Source organism: Protopterus annectens, chromosome 11.part0 (genome assembly GCF_019279795.1).
Source record: "Protopterus annectens isolate FY-2018-M chromosome 11.part0, PAN1.0, whole genome shotgun sequence".
In the NCBI taxonomy this organism is placed as follows: Eukaryota; Metazoa; Chordata; order Ceratodontiformes; family Protopteridae; genus Protopterus; species Protopterus annectens.
In genome coordinates, this window is record NC_056745.1 from 237005664 (window position 1) to 237025546 (window position 19883).

The following is a 19883-nucleotide window of genomic DNA, read 5'->3' on the forward strand; positions in this document are numbered from 1 at the left end:
TCAGAAATCACAGAGAAATACTTAAAATAATGCAGTAGAAAAGTTCTGACATCAATACAAAAAAAGACTAATCAAATCTTCCTATTTCCTAGCTATATATAATAGAAAACACAGTTCTAAAATAAACTTACATGTAGAGCATAGGCAGTGCTGGTGAGTTGGATGTTCTCAAGACAAATGATAAATGCCCTCTGATTCTCTCTACTTAAATTGATAACACGGTGCTGCTTCACATTACATCATTCTTAACAATTTTCTGTTTTCCCAGGCTAACAGAAACTCAGAGGTTAATAGCCCTTTTGATCTTGCAACTGGTCTGGAAGCCAGAGCAATAAAATAAATTATACATGTAAATTCTAGCCATTAACTCTGGCCTCAAAACAGTAGGCAGAATGCCTTTATCTAGACATCTCAGCTCCGAGTTTTGATATCAAACAATTACACAATGCTTGACTTATCAGCTTTCCTACAGCAAGAGTGCACTGTTATATTTTAGAAGTTCAGCATTTAGCAGCATTTTCTTCTATTTAAGAAAACAAGCCTGTGGCTTATATTAATATTTGCAAATGACAGAATTATCTACAAAATTCTATCTGGCTAGGCTGGCAGCCTTCACCTATCATCACAGCTAGCTTAGTGATTAAATGTAAGGGTGCTTAGCCACTGAACCATACAAGTGTACACCACAACACAACGTAAAAGAGCTAGCACAGAAACTGTAATAAAAATGACGGGTAATACAGTATGCTGTGAGAACTACAGAAGGAAGCTTTATGGACACGTCTATGTTGACAGAATGAGCTAATAAGGACAGACAGATAGAAAATTAACATTAGCAAATAGGACAGGAATGGTGCATAAACCATGTAGTGCATGAACAAGTAAACTTAGCAATACTGTAATGAAGCTTAAAACCAATTTCAGTACAGCCATTATAATAAAAGAGTCACAAAATGTCTTCAGAACAGTAGGACTTTTACAGAACCACAGGAGTGTAAATGTACTGATTATGATGGGTAAAGGTAGGACTTACTATGTAACCTCAGTTGTATAGGTAGTAGGTAGGTAGGGATAATTTTTGCAACAAGATGTAACAAATCATAATTGTCATAGGTCTAGAACAATTACAGTGTTGTTTACCTTATACAGGTAATAGGATCAGTGCAGTCTTACCCAGTTAAGCAGCCAAAGAAATGACATGGCAGATGCACATTAGATGGTCACTCCACTGCACTTAACACAACTTGTCACATCGCATGTGTAAAATAGGCTTGTTAACACTGCGAACTGTGAAATAGCGAATGGGACAATCATTACACAACAACACTGAAGAAAACTACATTGAATGGCCATAGTCTGCCAACATCGCACATGCAACCAACCAAGGTGGGGGGCTACAACCCCCACACTCCCATAACTCTATATACCAACTCTGAGATCACACTACAGTGGGGAAAAGGGAAAATTTAAAAGGTTTCCCTTCACTTACCTTGTGTATCGCATTACGTCCTGGTTCTTATCCAACTATGGCCATTCAGTGTATTTTTTTTGAAGTTGCCATAGTTCAAAGATTATTGCTTTCACTGTTTTCTGTTCGTTATTTTGTGCTCAGATATTTTAGAGTTCGGTAGCCGAACATGGTCCCACAAAATAAGCCTGTTATTTTAAAATAAGTCTGTGTGCATGTTGATGGTCAAAACCTGGTGGGGCGGGTCATCTGCAGGGTTGCATAAATGTAATTCAGGGTATACTACATGACCTGTAAGCATTAAGTTACCCCCTTTAAATTCCAGCCGATCTACAGATGATCACCTCCTCATTTTTTAGCTTGTTTGTATGTTTTCCTAGGTCTCTAACACTTGCTCACTTTTAGGTTTAGTTGAGTACAGTACTGAATAGGACATGGGACAGGAATGGCTATGTTCAGAAGCCAAGCAGCAACTGTTACTTAGGATAGATGGGAAGTGCATCTCTAAAGGCATAAGCTTAGTAACTATGCTTTTATTTCACATAAAGTACTAACACTAAAGCTGCATTCAAAATCATTGTGAACAAGACTTAATAAACCATGCTATTATATCTGTCATAAGAGTTACAAAGTTCAAATTCTGTTAAATAAAAGACACTATAGATTTAGGTAGCATATGTGTTCACCAACACATCAGTCCATTTTTACAACACATCATTGCAGTTTCAATTTTGTTTCAGACAAACAAGTGCTGGAGAATAAGTATTCCAGTGTAGTGCATATAAATTAACACTAGTTCTGTAAAACCACACAAAAAATGACAAGTGGGTAAGTTGCTTTTATCTAGAACCAAATCTCCTGCCCGTATTTAGTGGCTGTAATCTTCAATGATTTGCTAGGAAACCACCATAAAGAACAAACATATAATCAAATTCATGTACATTCTGCAAAATCAGGAATAGTTCAGATTTTTTTCACACAAACAGTTGCCAGAAAATTAAATATCAAAATGCACTTCATACAAATCCATATTGCTTCTGAAAAACCTGACTTTAAAATGAACAAATGACAAGAGGGCAAATTCCTTTCATCCACAGCCACCCCCTCCCCCAATTTATTGTCAGCAGTCTTCAAAGTTGTACCAGAAGACCACATATTTTATGAGGCACAGACCAAAAGCAAGAGGTGTAGTCAGGGATAGTTTCACACACGAATAGCCAGACAGCAAACAGCACAACTTATTTCATAAACACAAAGTCAGACTTTAGAATGAGCATATTTTTCTCATCCATAAAACTCTATATTTTGATGGCAATTCTTAATAATGTATCTGGTTGCTGCCAGGGTAAAAGAAAAAAAAAATCTCTCCTCATGTCCAAATGGCATTTTTCTTTCATCCACAGCCAGTTTGCATCACTGTTTTATTTAGTGACTGCATATCTTGATACTGTCTGGTTGCCTGCCAGAATATTAAAAACAAAATACTATATTAAAAGAACCTTCTGCTGCACTTCCAGTGCAACAACCAACAACTGTCTGTCGTACTATCTATATTTGTGGGATTTTTGATCATCACCGGGAAAGACAATGAAAAGAAAGCTGCAGCTCTCTACACAGGATGACCGTGGGCTATTTATTTACTTTTAATTAAATGTAATTATTTAAATTTTTTTTACTTAAAAATGGTGAGTAGTTTCACTACTGCATGCTGTACATGTTTAAGTCATTTCATATATTTTTTTTGGTTACTAAAAATGAGCAAGTGTCCCCAACGACTGTTACATTTGGCACATAGGCAACACTTGGAAAAACATATTTTTGTCTGGCTTGGGCCTTTTTCCCACAGCTGTAGATTTCAGATGACCGCACACATGTCCCCTATAAATAATCCAGCACTTGTCAGTATTGTACCCTGTCCAAGACTTAAACTGTTCAAGGCTGTGTCATTTTCTTTTTTTAGTGACACATATACATTTGAGTTATTCTTTAGGTCTTTGTTAAGAGAAAATTGAGTTATCTGGGTTAGTTTTGCTTGCCAGGTCTTTCATTCAGATACCTGCTTTCCATCAAGAGGAAAGTACAGTTGTGTACACTTGCCATAAATGTAGATGTTCGAATATATTCACTGTTGCAGTTATTACATTTGGGTAATCTGCTGGCAGGTTGCCCTCAGTCGGCCTGATTAACAAAGTCTTGGGTCCTGCGTCAGTTGCTGTCTCTTCTTCCATGGCGTCAGGTCATCAGGGGTATAAAACATGCATCCGATGCCATTACATCAGTTTTTCTTACCCCAGATGTCAGGTGCCCCCCCTAATGGGGAGCAAATAAAATTAAAAACACAAAAATATACCTCCAACCAAAAGCAAATACACCAAAAAGGCTTTTAAGCATAATAAAAGAAAGTAGAGGTATAGCCAGAGAAAAGTAGGGGGCTGGAGGGAGGGTAACCAGGACTGCAACAGTGAATACACTGGAACATCTACATTTATGGTAAGTGTACACAACTGTACTATGTTCTTCGTGTTTCACTATTGCAGTCATTACATTTGGGTAGATTCCCAAAGCTATGGTTGGGAGGAGGAGTTTATACAGCTTTAGGGCCAGCTATAAGGCCCTGCAAGACAGCAGTGGCAAAGCCAGCTCTGGATTTAGAGAAAATTGGCAAATGATAATGCTTGGTGAAAGTATGTACAGAACTCCAGGTAGCAGCTTCTAGCATATCCCTGGTAGGAACACCTCTGAGAAAGGCTGTAGGAGTAGATGCAGCCCTGGTGGAGTGAGATCTGATCCCCTGGATGATAGGTTTTCCATGGTGCTTATAGCAGAAATGAATGCAATGGCTTATCCATTTAGAAATGGTTTGTTTTGAAATAGCCTTCCCCTCTGCCTCTGCAGCTAATAGCAATTGTTCAGATTTTCTTCGAGATTTAGTCCTGTCTAAGTAGAATCTAAGTTGTCTGTGCACATCCAATTAATGCAGAATCCATTCCCCTTTGTTCTGTGGATTGGGAAAAAAGGTTGGAAAATGAATGGACTGATTAAGAGCCACACTGGAAACCACCTTGGGCATGAAGGATGGATTGGTCCTCAGAGATACCCTGTCCGCATGAAAGATGATGAAAGGCTCCACTGCCATAAGAGCCTGTAATTCAGATATCCTTCTAGCTGAAGTGATTGCTAAAAGGAAGGCTGTTTTCCAAGAAAGACATTTTAAGTCTGCAGTAGTAGCTGACTCGAAAGGAGGTAGAGTGAACTTCTCCAAAACAAAGTTAAGGTCCCAGGCAGAGATAAGGGCTCTCCTGGTTGGTCTCAAGTTCTTTGCCCCTCTGAGATACTGCTTGAGCAGGAGATGAGAGAGGAGGGGTGGTTCTGTGTTATAGTGAGCTGAAATAGCTGAAGCGTGGATTTTAATAGAGGAAGAAGACAGGCCCTTGTGAAGTATCTCAGTTAAGTATTGCAAAATCTGAGATAAATTGGGTGCTACTGTGCTTATCCCTAAAGATTGGTTCCAGGCACAGAATCTTTTCCATTTGTCAGCATAAGATTTTCTAGTACTAGGCCTTCTCGCCTCCAAGATGATACCCATCACAGATTTGCTGAAGGATGATAAGGGTGAATTTAAGTGATTAGCCAGGCTGCAAGGTTCAATGTTGGAAGCTGAGGTTGCAGAATTTGGTTCTCCTGCTGAGACAGGAAGGAAGGGGTCTGAGGCAGGTGCCATGGAGATATTTGTGACACACTGCACAGGAGTGGGTACCAGTGTTGGCGTAGCCAGTCTGGAGCAATCAAAATCATTCTTGGTTTGTCCTGTTTGACTTTTAGCAGAACTTTGGAGAGCAGAGGCAGTGGGTGAAAGGCGTAGACTGATAGGTTTTTCCAGCTGAAGGACATAACATCCACTTTCCAGGCTTCTTTGTGGGGAGTCCTTTTGTAAAACTTGTCCAACTGGTAGTTCTGGGGGGGGGATAGATCTATGCCTGTGCCCCCCATTTTCTTGTCAGCATGTTGAAAATCCATGGTTCCAGTTTCCACTTGTGTGGGTCCATGAGATTTCTGCTTAGTCCATCTGCCAGTGTATTCAATTTTCCTGGCAGGAATTGAGCTTGTAGGTGCACTTGGTAGTTCAAGGCTGTGTTCCACAATGCCATGGCTAGTCTGCAGAGAGGGTAAGAATGTGTACCCCCCTGCTTGTTTATGTACCACATAACCGTGGTGTTGTCCGTTTTTACCATTAGTTGTCCTGGAAGAATGTAGTCCTTGAAGGCTGTCAGAGCATTCTGTACAGCTAACATTTCTTTTTGATTGATATGTAGGTGCATTTGATTTGGGTTCCATTTGCCCTGAATGCACTTCCCTGTCAGGTGAGCCCCCCATGCATAGTCTTATGCATCTGTAGTTAGGGTTTGGGTGGCAGGGGGTAGTGTGAATGACAATCCCTTGTTTTGGTGGCAGGCCTCTGCGTAGGCAAGGTATGATAGGAATCATTGTTTCCAGGCTGTGACAATGTTGACTCCATAGACTTTTTAAGTACTGTTGTAGTTTCCTCATATGCAGTATTGCATATGGAATTAGAAGAATGCAGGAGACCATGAACCCAAGGCTTGCAGTATTTGTCTTGCAGATAGCAGGGTTTTTGTGGCCACTTGTTTGAAGTAAGTTACCAAATGAATTTGCTTTTCTGGCATGAGGAAAGCCATCTGGGCAGTTGTGTTCAAGCTTGCACCCAGGAATGTGATCTGTTGGGAGGGTACCAGTTGTGATTTCTTTTTGTTTATGGTGTACCCCAGACAAGTTAGAACCCTTTTTACAAACACCAGATGATTTAGAAGTATGCCCTGGTTTTCTGCCTGAATTAGACAATCGTCTAGGTACAGGGTTGCCAGATTTCCAGCAACTGAAGACCAAAAAAAAAAAAAGGTCTTTAATGCGGAACAGAGTTCCACTTTAAAGAACTGAGCTCACTCAGTAGCTCTGCACTAAACACGGAGTTTCTCGTGTTTAATGCATTGCAGTTTCGCATTCAACACAAATAGCTCCGTGTTTAGTGATTTTTGATTGGCCCGTATACCGGCATATGGGCCAATCAAAAATCACGGAGCTTCTCGTGTTTAATGCGGAACACAAGAACTCGTGTTTAGCAATTTTTGATTGGCCCGTATGCCAGGTATACGGGACAATCAAAAAAAAAAAAAAACAAACAAAGCGGAGGCTGGCCGGGATTTAAACCGGCAGGGCGGGACTCGGGATCATGCTGCTGATCTTGGGACAGTCCCGCCCAAATAGGGACGTCTGGCAACCCTGTCTAGGTATGAATATATTTGAATATTACTTTGCCTGCAAAATGCAATAACTGGAGCCAAGCACTTTGTGAATACCCTGGGAGCAGTAGACAAGCCAAAGGGCAGTGCAGAGAACTGATAATGCAAGTAGCCTGCTTTGAAGCATAGGTATCTTCTGCAAGATTCCCTGATTGGGATATGCAGGTAAGCTTCTTTTAAATCTAGAGTTGCCAACCAGGCATCTTTGCCTAGCATAGGAAGTAACTGGTGAATAGTCAGCATCCTGAATTTTGGAATGTCCAGAAAGGTGTTTAGAGTAGACAGGTCCAGAATTGGACACCATGATTTGTCTTTTCTGGGTACCAGAAAAAGCCTGGAATAGAAACCTTGTCCCTTTTCTTCTTCTGGTGCCAGTTGAATAGCCCCCATGTGCAAGAGGGAAAGTACTTGTTTTTGAGCCTCTGCCCACTGATTTGGGGGCAGATTTGGCCACCCATTTGGTGTTGGCAACGTGTAGAAATGAAATCTGTATCCCTGGGACACTATATTTAAAACCCATTTGTCCTGGGTTATGAGTTCCTAGTTCTTTGCATGAAGAGCAATCTTTCCCCCTAAAGGGGTGGCTAAAATGTAAGTGCTTGGTAATTTTAAAAGGAAGTCATTGAGACTGTTTACCATAAGGGGGTGTCTTGTTATTTCCGGATTTGGAAGTGGAGGCCCCCCATTGCTTAGTTCTGAGAGTCCCCTAGGACTGAAACCTGGTGCTTTTGGTGTTTCTGGATTTGGCTTTAGAGGATTTGGAAGGGAAAGACCAATTCTTAGTAGGCCAGTGCCTACTAAATCTTGGAGGTTGCACTTGTAAGAAATCTTTAACAGTTTGCATAGATTTAGCTTTATCTTCCATCTTTTTTAGAACTTCTTCAGCCTTATTGCCAAACAGATGGTCCTGATTTAAAGGAGCATCCAACAATTTTGCTTTAACATGATCAGGCAAAGACTGCTCTTTAAGCCAAGCATGCCTTCTAAGCACAGACCAGTAACAGCAGCCCTGCAGGAGGCCTCTAAAGAATCAAAACCACATTGCAAAGTATGTTTTCCAACTTGTTCAGCAGAATGCAATAAATCCTGTAAATCTTTATTTTCCACACAGTCAGGAATCAACATCATTTTCTGTTTAAGCAGTCCAATAATATGCTGTTGATATTTTAACATATGAAATTGGCAGTTTAAAGCCCTGATTGCCAAGGTTGCAGAAGTATAAACCTTATTACCCCATCTATCCAGCGCCCTGGAGTCTCTATCAGAAGGGATACATTTTTTAGCAGTAGAAGCCTTGATGCCTTTGGGCCCCTGAGAAATGGTTTCTGAATCTGCAACAGGATTTTTGAAAAGGAACTTGTGAGACTCAGGAACCCTGTAGTATCTGTCAGGTTTACAAGGAGCTGGAGGCAGGGAATCAGGGACCATACTGGATTCCGAAAACACATCAACAATGTCTAGTACAGGAGGTATAGCCAAGGGCCTATGCTGAGGGAGAAGAAGGAAATCCCTAAGCCTCTTTTTTGAATCAGAAAATTCCTGACTTTCCCAGTGGAAATGCTCCCTTAAGGTATGTAAAGTTTCCCCAAAAGAAAAATCCTCAGGAGGGGAAGCAGAGGGAATGGAATCCTCTGCATCAGAATCCTCATAAGTAGGTATGGATAAATCCAGGTCATTAGAAGAGTCAGAAGAAACAGAAACCTGATCAGAAGATTCATAATTAAGCTCAGCCCTAGGCCTCTTGGGGGGGGGGTTGACTACCCCTGATTAAAGTAATTCGATATTCAGCCATTTTGATAATTTATTTTTTAGGCCTAGGGGCCTGAACATGTGGCCTGGGCATTGTTTTTTTAGACATAGATCGAGATTTAGGCCTTAGTAATGAAGGTGGAGTCGATTTAATATGCAAGTCTGTAGGCCTGAATACACCCTCAGAAGCCGGTGCCTGCACAGCGGCTCTGGACCCATCCAATGTAGAGACATCCGCGGGTTCCATAGGTGAAGCCTCTTGTGGCATCCCGGACTCTGAATGGGTCTCAGTAGAGGCCTGCGAATCAGAAGTAGTGGGTATCAGGGGCTGCGAAAGCGCCTCACTGAGTACTGGTGACTGGCTTAGGAGAAGCGTCGTCGGCAGTTTTGGACCTTGGTGGCCTGTCGTTATCTTTATTTTTGCGTTTTTTCAGAATCCCGGTAGTCGGATGGCTAACCGATGATATTTCTGGATAATTAAACCGTGAACCTAAATATTTAGAGGCAAAAATGTACCAACGATGCATAGTGTGCTGATTAAATAAAGCACAAAACCAACAGCAAGGTACGTCGTGGTCAGGGCCTAGGCAAATAATACAGTACGAATGAAAATATTTGTGAGATATTTGCTTTCCACAAGTAATGCAATTATTAACTTTTACTGACATCGGAAGGAGCAAGAAAAAGTTTCCCCAATGGGGTACTTGGCTTTAAGTTGAAGGCTTCGGTTTTGAAACTCGAAAACGAAAATTTCAGGAGTTGGCTGACCGGCACTTGTAAACTGCTTCTGCTTCGGGCACCGCACGGCAAGAAAGAATGATGTAATGGCGTCAGATGCATATTTTATACCCCTGACGACCTGACGTCATGGAAGAAGGGACAGCAACTGACGCAGGACCCAAGACTTTGTTAATCAGGCTGACTGAGGGCAACCTGCCAGCAGATTACCCAAATGTAATGACTGCAACAGTGAAAGACGAAGAGCATCCAAATGTGGGACAGAATGTCTTACACATGTAATGTGTTTTAAAGACCTTGACTAACATGCTATCTGAAAGAGATCTGCAGGGAAAACCTCAGGAGAAACCTGCTACCCAGTTGTATATTCAGCTTGTAAAGTATTAAGTTAAGAAACCTTAAATTATAAACACTGATGTTTACTATTGAAACCATGTAAAGGAACCTGTTCTCAGCTTATGTTGGATGTATTGACCCAAGTCTGATTTGTACTACTGTGGCTCATTTGGTATAAACATCTAAAGCCCTGCTTGCTGCCCGGGTCTATATCATATATTTGAAGGTTTATAACTTTGAACGTTTAAATATCAAATTTAAATGTTCTAAGTTATAAAACTTTGAACATATCTAAAATAAAAATAAAAAATCCAAACCCCCTGCACCCCCATACCCCCGCTCTTTAAATATACCAACTCCGAGACCGCACTATAGTGCAGTAAGGGAAGTCTTCAACCAATGAATTTATATAAATCATTCTTTATGGGGTCAGGCCCGGGTGTTGAGGGACAGAGCTCTAAATTCATTTTGAATGACCAAGGTTTGAATGGTGTCATACTGAAAGAACTGGCCAGGAACAATTGTTAATTAAGTCACCAATGCCAGAGCTCCCATCTAGGGGGGACGGTGGCTTTCTACTCTTGAAGTCTGAAATGACTACTGCTGCTGTACAGCTATGAAACAAGCACTACCTCATGTACAACTATAGTCAAACTGCTATATTTGCATCAATTGCCAAACTACTGTATTACTAATAAAAATAATACTATTTATGGTTTTCATGTGAAAATATAATATTGACACATTTTTCAGACTAATGTTTATTTTCTACCCCCGATGCTGTTATTCTTTCCATGCCTGTAAATGTGAATTGTGAAAACAAGTTTCAGATTTTTATGAATAACGGTTATATGAGATTTACTTGTTCCAAGAAAATGATTATAGATTTGTTTTTCTCAAATGTGGCTAGTTTAGCAGGTATTTTTGAAAAATGTCTCATTATGTCAAGCTACATGTAATAAAAATAAAAGATGAGATTGTGGCATCAGCTGAACTTTTAAATAATTTCATTCTTTATGCTGCACATGAATATCCCTGAGGTCTCATTTGTTTTATAGAATGTGTTTCCTTTATTAGCTGATTTTTTAAACATGTCTGTGCTTTTTTGACAGATTCTTGGACTATTTATCTGATCTGTGTGTATCAAATAAAGCTGCTATCCCGGTAACACAGGAGCTCATCTGTAAATTCATGTTAAGTCCTGGAAATGCTGACATTCTCATTCAGACAAAGTAAGCTGTTAAACAATGTTGTATAAATACTGTTCAAATAATCTCTTTTATGGTCACTAAACACTTATGTAGATGGTGTTCGATACCTACATGGGTAGTTTGGCGGGTTTGCTCTTTTAACAGTGTGCTGATGATCCTATAAAACAGAAAAATAATTATTTTGCTAAAAAAAGAAATTAAGTTTTAATTGTCGATGCAGTATTGTGTTTTATAATTGTAGTGACAGCATCAGGACAGGAGATAATATTGTCATTGTGTTGTAGACACTAGGGTATAGAAAGCTGATCTCAAGTTTTAATTTTCATGAATATCACTAATTTAATGACAGCTTTGGCAGAAAACTGGAAGGCCATCTGCCTGCAGTGCTTGCACTGTGAGTTTAGACAGAGGCCTAGTTGTGATATGTTTGTTTATTCCATTATTAACTAGGTGGTTTGCTGACCCTCTAAAGACGATTTTAAGCCATATCCCAGGTAGAAGGAAAACTGTAAGTATAAAATACATACAGGAGACCAAAATACAGTGCAAGGACATTTATTTGATATACACAACAAAGATTCACCATACATCATTCTTACAATCAAGTTACTAGGACAGGACCTCAAAATGGGTAGTTGTTCTGAGACAACTAAGGATGATATCTTATACATGATACTTTTCAGGCTATGGCACCCAGACATTTGCATTTGGTATTAAAGTGGAAATTGTCATGGGAGTCTGAGAAATATTGCAGATAGGGAAGCCTGGGGCTTCAGTGAGTAAAGCAGTTTATTCAAAGGGCATGGCTTAAAACTGCAAAAGGTTTTACTGCCTTTTGTAAGCTTGTGCCTGGGGATTGAAGATAGGTCGGCAGACAGAGAGTGAGAACAGGAAGGTAGATAGCTGTGAGACTGTTAAGAGTGTCAACGAGGTTGAGAAACTGATTTGCAGTTAAAGGCTCTAAATGCTGAATTTGGTGGGCAGACTTACTTTCTAAAAAAGGAAGTCAGGGAACTGTGGTTAGCATAGTACCTTGTTGTTCTTTGTACACAAAAAGGAACATTGTGTCAAATCATGTCATGCACTGTTTTATCTTCTGATATTTGGTGATACAGAAGTTGTAGTTGGCTGGGATGCTAGTAGTGGGCTTAGCACACTCAGATAGATGTCAGCTTTGATTTGCAGGTTAACAAGCTACGAAAAGGATTATGCCTCTTTCCAGTATACATATCATCTTGATTGAATGTAATAAAGAAACGAGCAGCCAGACTATGCTCAGAAGTATAATAATTTTCACAGTTCTACTAGCTCCCCCCCCACTGAAACAGTAGGAACAACCAGTGATTCATGTCGGGCAGCAGGTCTGTGACATTGGAGGAGATACGTGTGTCTGAGATGGCAGACCTCTGGTACCACTGCACACTTTCACTGATTAAGAAATTGCTGGCTTGAGCATGTAAAAATAGTTTCCTGCAGTATGCTGCAGACTTGGAGCCCACATGGCAGTCCTTACTGTGTATATGGTGCACACTGATATAATGTGCATGTACATGGCCTGGTTGTCTTGATTTTGTGTCCTTCAGGTAACCGCTGTGAATTAGTTTGCCTGTTTTTTTGGCTGCCATTTATATCTGTCAATCAACCTAACATCCATATGGGGGAAATAAACTTCACCAGTGAACTCTAAGCAGTTATCATAAATTTATATATTCAACTCCAGGGTTGCAGTTAGCCCACCAAAGTTAATGCAGGCCAGATGTTTTTCCTCAGTTGTGATACCGTGTAAAACAGTAAGTAGAACATCTGGCAACCTTAATGACTGGGACATGCTTTGTTTCCTCTAGACATTTGAGAACAATGCAGTCATGTTTCCTACCATCTGAATCTGTCCCATAATTGTGAAATATTTATCATTAAAACAGTTATATACGTGTATGTGTGTGTGTGTGTGTGTGTGTATCTGTCTCTCTGTCTGTAATCTGGCAGTCCTGTTCTGTGTAAATTTTATTTTCTTAATCTATAACATGCACACACAGTGTTTTCTCCAAGCAAGAGATTGCATTCTACTTAAATATCTTGCTTTCATGTCTTGCATCTTATGTATCTATTTCTGACTTGCCTACCTATTGCTTCAGTCACTGATTAAAACTAAACTGACTGCCGTATCCAGATGTACAGTATAAAAGTAAAAGGAAAAGTGTGGCAATTAGATTTATACTCATAATCATACTCTACCTTTCCCCCCCAAGATTTGTGTCGACACTGACAGATATGCCATTGGACTGCTCAATGCAACAGGATGAAGCTGAAGAGGAGGAAGTTTGGCTCTACTGGATCGACCATAATAAGGAACCTCATGGCAAGACTATTAGACAGCTTGCATTAGAAGCTAAGGAGGAGAATAAAGCTTCCACAGAAATCCTTACATACTATAGGTAACTTAATTAAGCAGCTAAATGTAATGTATATTGATTGTAAGATATTCTGGAAATCATTTCAGTTTTGCATGTATAGAGTATCTGTATGTTTGTGTGTGTACGTATGTTTGTGTGTGTTTATGTAACCCTCCAGTGCTTTGCTGAAGCAGATAACAGCCACTTAAAATGTAAACAGATTCCATGCTGTTCAAGTATACCAATCTTTTGCAGGTAGTAAGCATGCAGGAACTGACAAGTGCAGTCAATTACAGAAAGAAAATGGTAACACTGAGAGTCATTAAAATGGTGGTGTGCTTTTTTGGTAATCAAGTGTGAGTGAACATGCCAGTTTTTCATGGGAGGGCATTGGAAACCTCACGGAGGATTACTTAAGACTGATGTAGATTAGGGGCCAAGAAGAAAGACACTGACATTTTAACAGTGACATAGGAATATGAACAGATGTGTTTGTGATTTGAGAATCATTTGTGCACCTGTAAATCTAAATTGCATCTTATCTCTTGAAATTGCTAGTATAGAGTTACAAGTTGATATTGTTTTCTAAAGTAATTCGGCAGTGTAAGTAAGTGAATATTGTACATACAGAGACACACAAGTACGACTAAATGTGTGTGCATGTGTATGTGTGTGTGTACGAGTAAATGTGTGTGTGTCTGTGTGTGTGTATATTCATACATAATGCATTTGTATATCAATTCACCTTCCTTGTTTGAAGTGCATTCTTTATGAATGCTTTTTGTCCAGATTAAAGTTATGAAATCAAATGCATTTCAAAAAAAATAAATAAAAAAGTGGAACGTATATTCTGAGTGGTTGCTGGATACCAACGATAGGGTTTAGTATAAATATCTCACTACAAATTCATCAGTTTTGTAATTTATTATGTAAAGTATTTTTTCTTTTGCAACTTTTTTCTTAGGCAAGTGATTATTGTCTTTCCACTCCATCTGTACTGGCTTTTTCACCCTGGATGTTTTTTTGAACTAATTTAAAGATTGCTTTCTATTTTATTGCCCAGCCTTACGTAACTGGAACTAATTACTTTTATATAGCTTGCCTTGGTTTTCTTTGATTTCTAAACGCTTTTGCAGTGTTTACCAGAGGATTTCTACAGTCTCACTGTTACCTTGCCACTGGATGACATTATAAGCACACATTTCCATTAAGTTCTACCTTGATTCCTTTGTTACCCCCTTTATTTAGTTTCTATATCTTTGTTTTCTTAAATGCTACTTGTAATCAAAATACCGTTTTAGTTCTGTGTATTTCATGGAAACCTTAACAAACTCTTTTTTTTTTTTTCTTACTCTCTGGACCAGTCTGGTCAAGTTGGTCAGGCCTTCCTCAGTAGGTAATTTGGAATTTCCTGTTCTACTACCCACAGCTTGGTAGTATTTCTCTGTCCTGTAGCACTTGTTGGCATGCACACCTCCTGGTGTTGAAAGGCCAGTGTACAGTAGGGTTGTGTTGACATTAGAAGGAAAGAAACTGAAGGGGACAAAGAGCTACTTATGATGTCAAATAAACTGAAAGGGACAAAGAGCTACTTATGATGTCAAAGAAACTGAAAGGGACAAAGAGCTACTTATGATGTCATGCCACAGCTATAGTGTGCGTATATACATACGAACTTCTAGAAAGAATAGAGGCAAACTAAGTCATTTTATCTATACTAATAATTATGATAGTAGCTGTTGTCCTGTGCAACTCATTTTTGTAGCTTGCACATTTCTTATCACAGTCCTGATATTTGTTACGGAAAAGTTCCTGTATTCAGTTCCTAGAATGATAAAGCCATCTAAGAGGTGTTGCGGACAGTGGATGATGGGCAGCTAGGACCTGTGCTGTCAACGTCTGTGTTACCTTAGTGACAAGAGTGACATTGAGGCTCTGACATTTATGCCTAGGCTGGAAATGTACCTGAATTCACTCAAGCTGGTGGCAGTTAAGGATGCCCAAATGCAAGTCTAAGAAGGATGGTAGTTCATGTGATCCCATTCCAGTGCCAAAGCATGAGTGGAAAGTGAATGAATAAGTGTGCATAGGTTCATAGATTCATAGGTGTATACTCGGCTAAGGACAACTAGGGCCCTTACAAGCCTAGCTGTACAACCCACATGTGAGCCACAAATTTGGTTTATGTAGGTGGTAATTTACTGACTCCTTGTCTCCATCAGAAACATAGGAGCCAGACCGTGAGTGAATTTCTAATTACCCATCCATTGGTCCAAGTTGTATACTTACTCTTTTCCAGCTAAGTCCACCATTAAGTTGCACTTTATTGCTACCAATGTATCCTTAATTATTTTATTTATTTATTTATTTATTCATTTATGTTTCATTTGGTAACTGGGAAAGTTTGACTTGACACAAGTCCTTTTTCAGTAGATGCCCGGGGTGAAAAGCTCCAATTATAACACAGGTTAATAGCTCATCAGTGACAAAGATTACATGTGATTACATATGAACAGAGCATAAAATAAAGTTATGATTATGCAGTAGATGGTACATCAGTAAAAACACTCAGAAGGATATAATACTATGGAGTGTACATCAATTGTTATGACTTGGAAGAAGGAGTGGTGTGGAAAGAACAGAGTGAAGCTTGAGAAATGATACTAGAAAGATTAAGAGACGTCTGTGGCCTGAAAATGAGGGAAGATGACTTTGTATAGGGGTGGGCAGGAGTAGAGTGGGGTAGGACTAGCCTGGGGTGTCACAGTGGCAAGCCCAATTAGTTTGAAGGTGTGTTTTTAGAGATTTTGAGATAAGGATGTTGTGGCTGTTATGTTAGTGGGCAGACAGTTCCATTTTTTAGCAATAAAGTTTGAATAGATGGAGGCTGCTGCAGAGTTAAATTAGAATAGAGGGAGGCCCCTGCAGAGTAATTAAAATAGAGGGAGGCCCCTGCAGAGTAATTAAAATAGAGGGAGGCCCCTGCAGAGTTATTCGAGTAGAGGGAGGCCCCTGCAGAGTTATTAGAATAGAGGGAAGCCTCTGCAGAGTTATTAGAATAGAGGGAAGCTGCTGCAGAGGTAAATTAGTATAGGGGGAGCCCCCTACAGAGTTATTAGAATAGAGGGAGGCCCCTGCAGAGTTATTCGAGTAGAGGGAGGCCCCTGCAGAGTTATTAGAATAGAGGGAGGCTCCTGCAGAGTAGTTTGATTTAGTGACTTCAAGAAGAGCTTTTTTGTTGTAGCGTAGAACCCTAGTACTGGAGTAAGAGTGTATTAAGTTTTGTAATGCAGGGTTTTTCTCAGGGTAGGTAGTATAAAATCTTATAGGTTAGTGTGAGCTGGTTGTACAGAAGGAGATGTGGGAGTTCAAGCCAGTTGAGTTGTTTAAGGGCTAGGCTAGGCAGTGGTGTGTTTTGTAAGCGCTATTGGTGGTGAAGCTTGGTATTTTGTTATAGCAGGTATTAAGTTTAGTTAAATCTGATTTTCTAAGATTGGTGAGGGTAGGAGAGACATATAGAAGTAGAGAGATGAGATGGGTTTGTGCTAGTTTAGCTCTGGTACGGTATCTAAGGAATTGTTTATTTCTGTATAGTCCTCCCAGTTTTTGTGTACTTTCTTTATGGTGAGCATGATGTGAGTATCAAATCTCATGTTGCAGTCTGTCTCTACACTTAGTAGCTTGGTGTGAGTGACTGGGGAGATGGTTGTTTTGTTGTTAGAAAAGATAGTAAATTAGGGTGGGGGTGTAGAGTGATTAGTATAGTTGGAAATGAGAAGTTTAGTTTTATTGGGGTTAAGTATTAAATGGGAATTGGTGAGCCATTTTTCTATGGAGAGGAAGGAGGCTTGTCTTTGGGCTTGTAGGGAGGGAGAAGAGCTGATTAGTGTTGAGTCATCAGCATATTGGATGACTGAGACTTCTAGAGGCTTCTAGAGTAGAAGTACAGGGGTTATTAGTGAAGACAGAAAAGAGTAGAGGTCCAAGGATGGGGCCTTGGGGATTTCCTAGAGACAGAGGTATTAAAGGTGATAGTTCTTGCCTCTATTGAACTGCTTGCTGCCTACCAGGAAATAGAGGATGTACCAAGATTAGGTCAGAGAGGGATTTAATCAGCTTGTTATGATTGACCATATCAAATGCCTTGGAGAGATCAAGAAAGACAGCAGCGACATAGTTGCCATTATTTTGGTGGGTGTTAACTATGTGAGTGAATGGCATAAGTGCAGTTGTGGTGCTGTGATGGGGTCTGAAACAATGTTGAGTGTTTGTGAGAAGGTTGTGGGTGTTGAGATAATCCATGAGTTGTGTGTGTACACACCTCTCCAATAGTTTGGACAGAGGTGAGAGTATTGCTATGGGCCAATAGTTAACTCTTTTAAGTTACCACCTTTGTGGAAAGGTATAATGTGAGAAATATTCCAGATTTCAGGAAGTGAATTTTCAGATATTGAATGGTTGATAAGAATGGACACAGGATTAGCAATGGCATCAGCAGTTACTTTCAGGAATTCTGCTGGCAGTTTATCAGCTGCTTTTACTTTCTTCAGTAGTTTCTCAATACATTCAGTGCAGACAGGTTGGAAAGTTAAGCCTTCTGTATTGTCATGGTACTTGGGTATTTGGTTCAGGGATGGACAGTTTTGAGCATTAGTAAGAGCAAGAATGGATTTGGGGAAGAATTTGTTAAAAGTTGTGGCAACATTGAGGGAAATATTAGTTGTGGTAGGAGTGGGAGTACCTGATTTTCCAGGGAGGATAATATTGTTAATGGCTGTGCAGAATTTTTTGGAGTTATTTTCGTATTTGGTTTGTATGTTTTGGTAGTAGTTAATTTTATCTAGTTTAGCACATTTTTTGATATATTATGGAGTTCTACATATGCCTACATGTCTGTATGGGAACTGGTATTGTGCCAGTGGGTCCATGCCTTGTCTCTGGATTTCAGAAGAGATCTTGTCTCTTTACTAATCCAGTAAGCATAGTTTGATTTTACTCTGATTATTCTGGTTCTGATTGTTGTAGTTTGAAAGACTTCAGCTTCCAGCCATTGTTAGCCAGCAGTGAGAGGCCTATGAGGGCTACATAGCAGTCAGACTGAAATCCCCAATTCCAGTGGAACTCATTGGTTCAGACTGGGGGACTGCCCTTGAGGTCTTCCCTCATGGATGCTGTCTCTGCAGTCTGGAAAGATTCAGATTCTGATTTGTCTGGTCTGGAGGAGACTGGTGCATTGTCCAAGCTCATAGGAGAGTAGAGTGAGCTCATAACCATACAAATACAGGTTAGGTTTGATCTCTTCAGTACCGTGTAGCTCTCAGGAACAAGAGCACATTTTCTCCTTACCACAGAAAAAGTAGGTTTTGGGCTGTGTAGGCAGAGCAGTGTTTTCATATGCCAGTGAGATTTAGACCCTACCACTACCTATCTCATCTGCAGGTAGCAACCTTTCCTAAAAGGTTTGGCATGTAAAAGCTGGCGAACCTTCCCGATTCTGTGCTTAAGGAGCAGCTGCTGCTCTTTTCTGTACAGCATATTTTAAGTTTGATTTGTGCTAATATTATAACACTGATTTCAGGTTTTGTTATATTCTTGTACAGGATGGAGTGACTGAGGCTATCCGCCTTTAAGGATGAAGGCTGAGCTCAGGCAGTCTGTTTACTCTGCTTATTCATGGATTTCCAAAACTGACCATTAAATGCTCCTCAGAACCTTTCCTCAACCACTACGTTTACAAAACCAGACTAGATACCACCAGAGTAACTCTGGCCCATGTGCCAGGCCAGTGAGGACATCAAGTTACATGAGACATCATCATACTGTTGCAGAGGACTATTTTCAACTTCCTGCTCCACCCAGTAATGCCTAGTGGGTAAGTCATTCACTGGACTTCACCACCCCGCCATTCTGCAGGAGGCTGATGTCAGTAGGATACTCTGCCCAACCAAAGGCAGTAAATCATGTTTTTTCCCCTGATGTCTACCTAGAAAATCAGCTGTGCAAATGTGTCCTGAGTATCTGTGCCTCCCCTAGGATGGGCAAGCCCATTTTCCCAACCTGTGCCATTAAGAATCCAAACTGCTGTACAGACTTGTCACCTGTGCCATAGTCAGGGTTTTATACTGCTATGTCTCTGGTGCAGACTTGGATATCTATTCTGAGAAGAGGTCCCATGATGGGCTGACCTAGAATATAATTGAGGACTTATAAAAATAGGAAATGGGCATTAACCACTTTAGAGGGGTTGTGATTCCCATCAGTCTCTTTTGTTTTTTCTAGCCAGTCGCAGTGTTTTAGAAATAAATTAAAAAAAATGCCTTTTGTAAGATCAGGTTGTCCTGTAAGCATCAGGTATACCTCATTTCCCATACTCTCCCAGTCAGGTTATGCAGGAATGTGATTATATAGCTCTGTTCATAGGTTCATAGGAGGTGATTAGGCTAGCATCCCTAGAGCCTTTACAAGCCTAACCATATTAATCCCAACTATCCCCATTTGTTCTTTTTGAGTAGTTTCCAGAATAAATTTATGAACAGAGTGGTTCTGTGATCAATAGTGGTTACCCCCGTCCATGAGGGGCATGGGTGCCACCCCAGGGGTGAATTTGCAGTCTCCCATTGAATTGTCTAAGTTGTATTTGAATAGGGTCAGTGAGGAGCTCTGTTTTAAG

The 19883-nt window shown here is 40.1% G+C and overlaps 1 protein-coding gene across 2 annotated transcripts in view; it reads left to right on the forward strand.

Moving 5' to 3' along the window:
• Positions 1-19883, forward strand: part of ITPR2 (inositol 1,4,5-trisphosphate receptor type 2) — a 2416542-nt gene that overhangs the window by 1124665 nt on the left and 1271994 nt on the right. For both annotated transcript variants that reach the window (XM_044087657.1, XM_044087658.1), the window contains exons 17-18: positions 10722-10841; positions 13070-13255. In XM_044087657.1, the coding sequence (XP_043943592.1) occupies positions 10722-10841; positions 13070-13255 (306 nt within the window). The remainder of the gene's footprint in view (positions 1-10721; positions 10842-13069; positions 13256-19883) is intronic.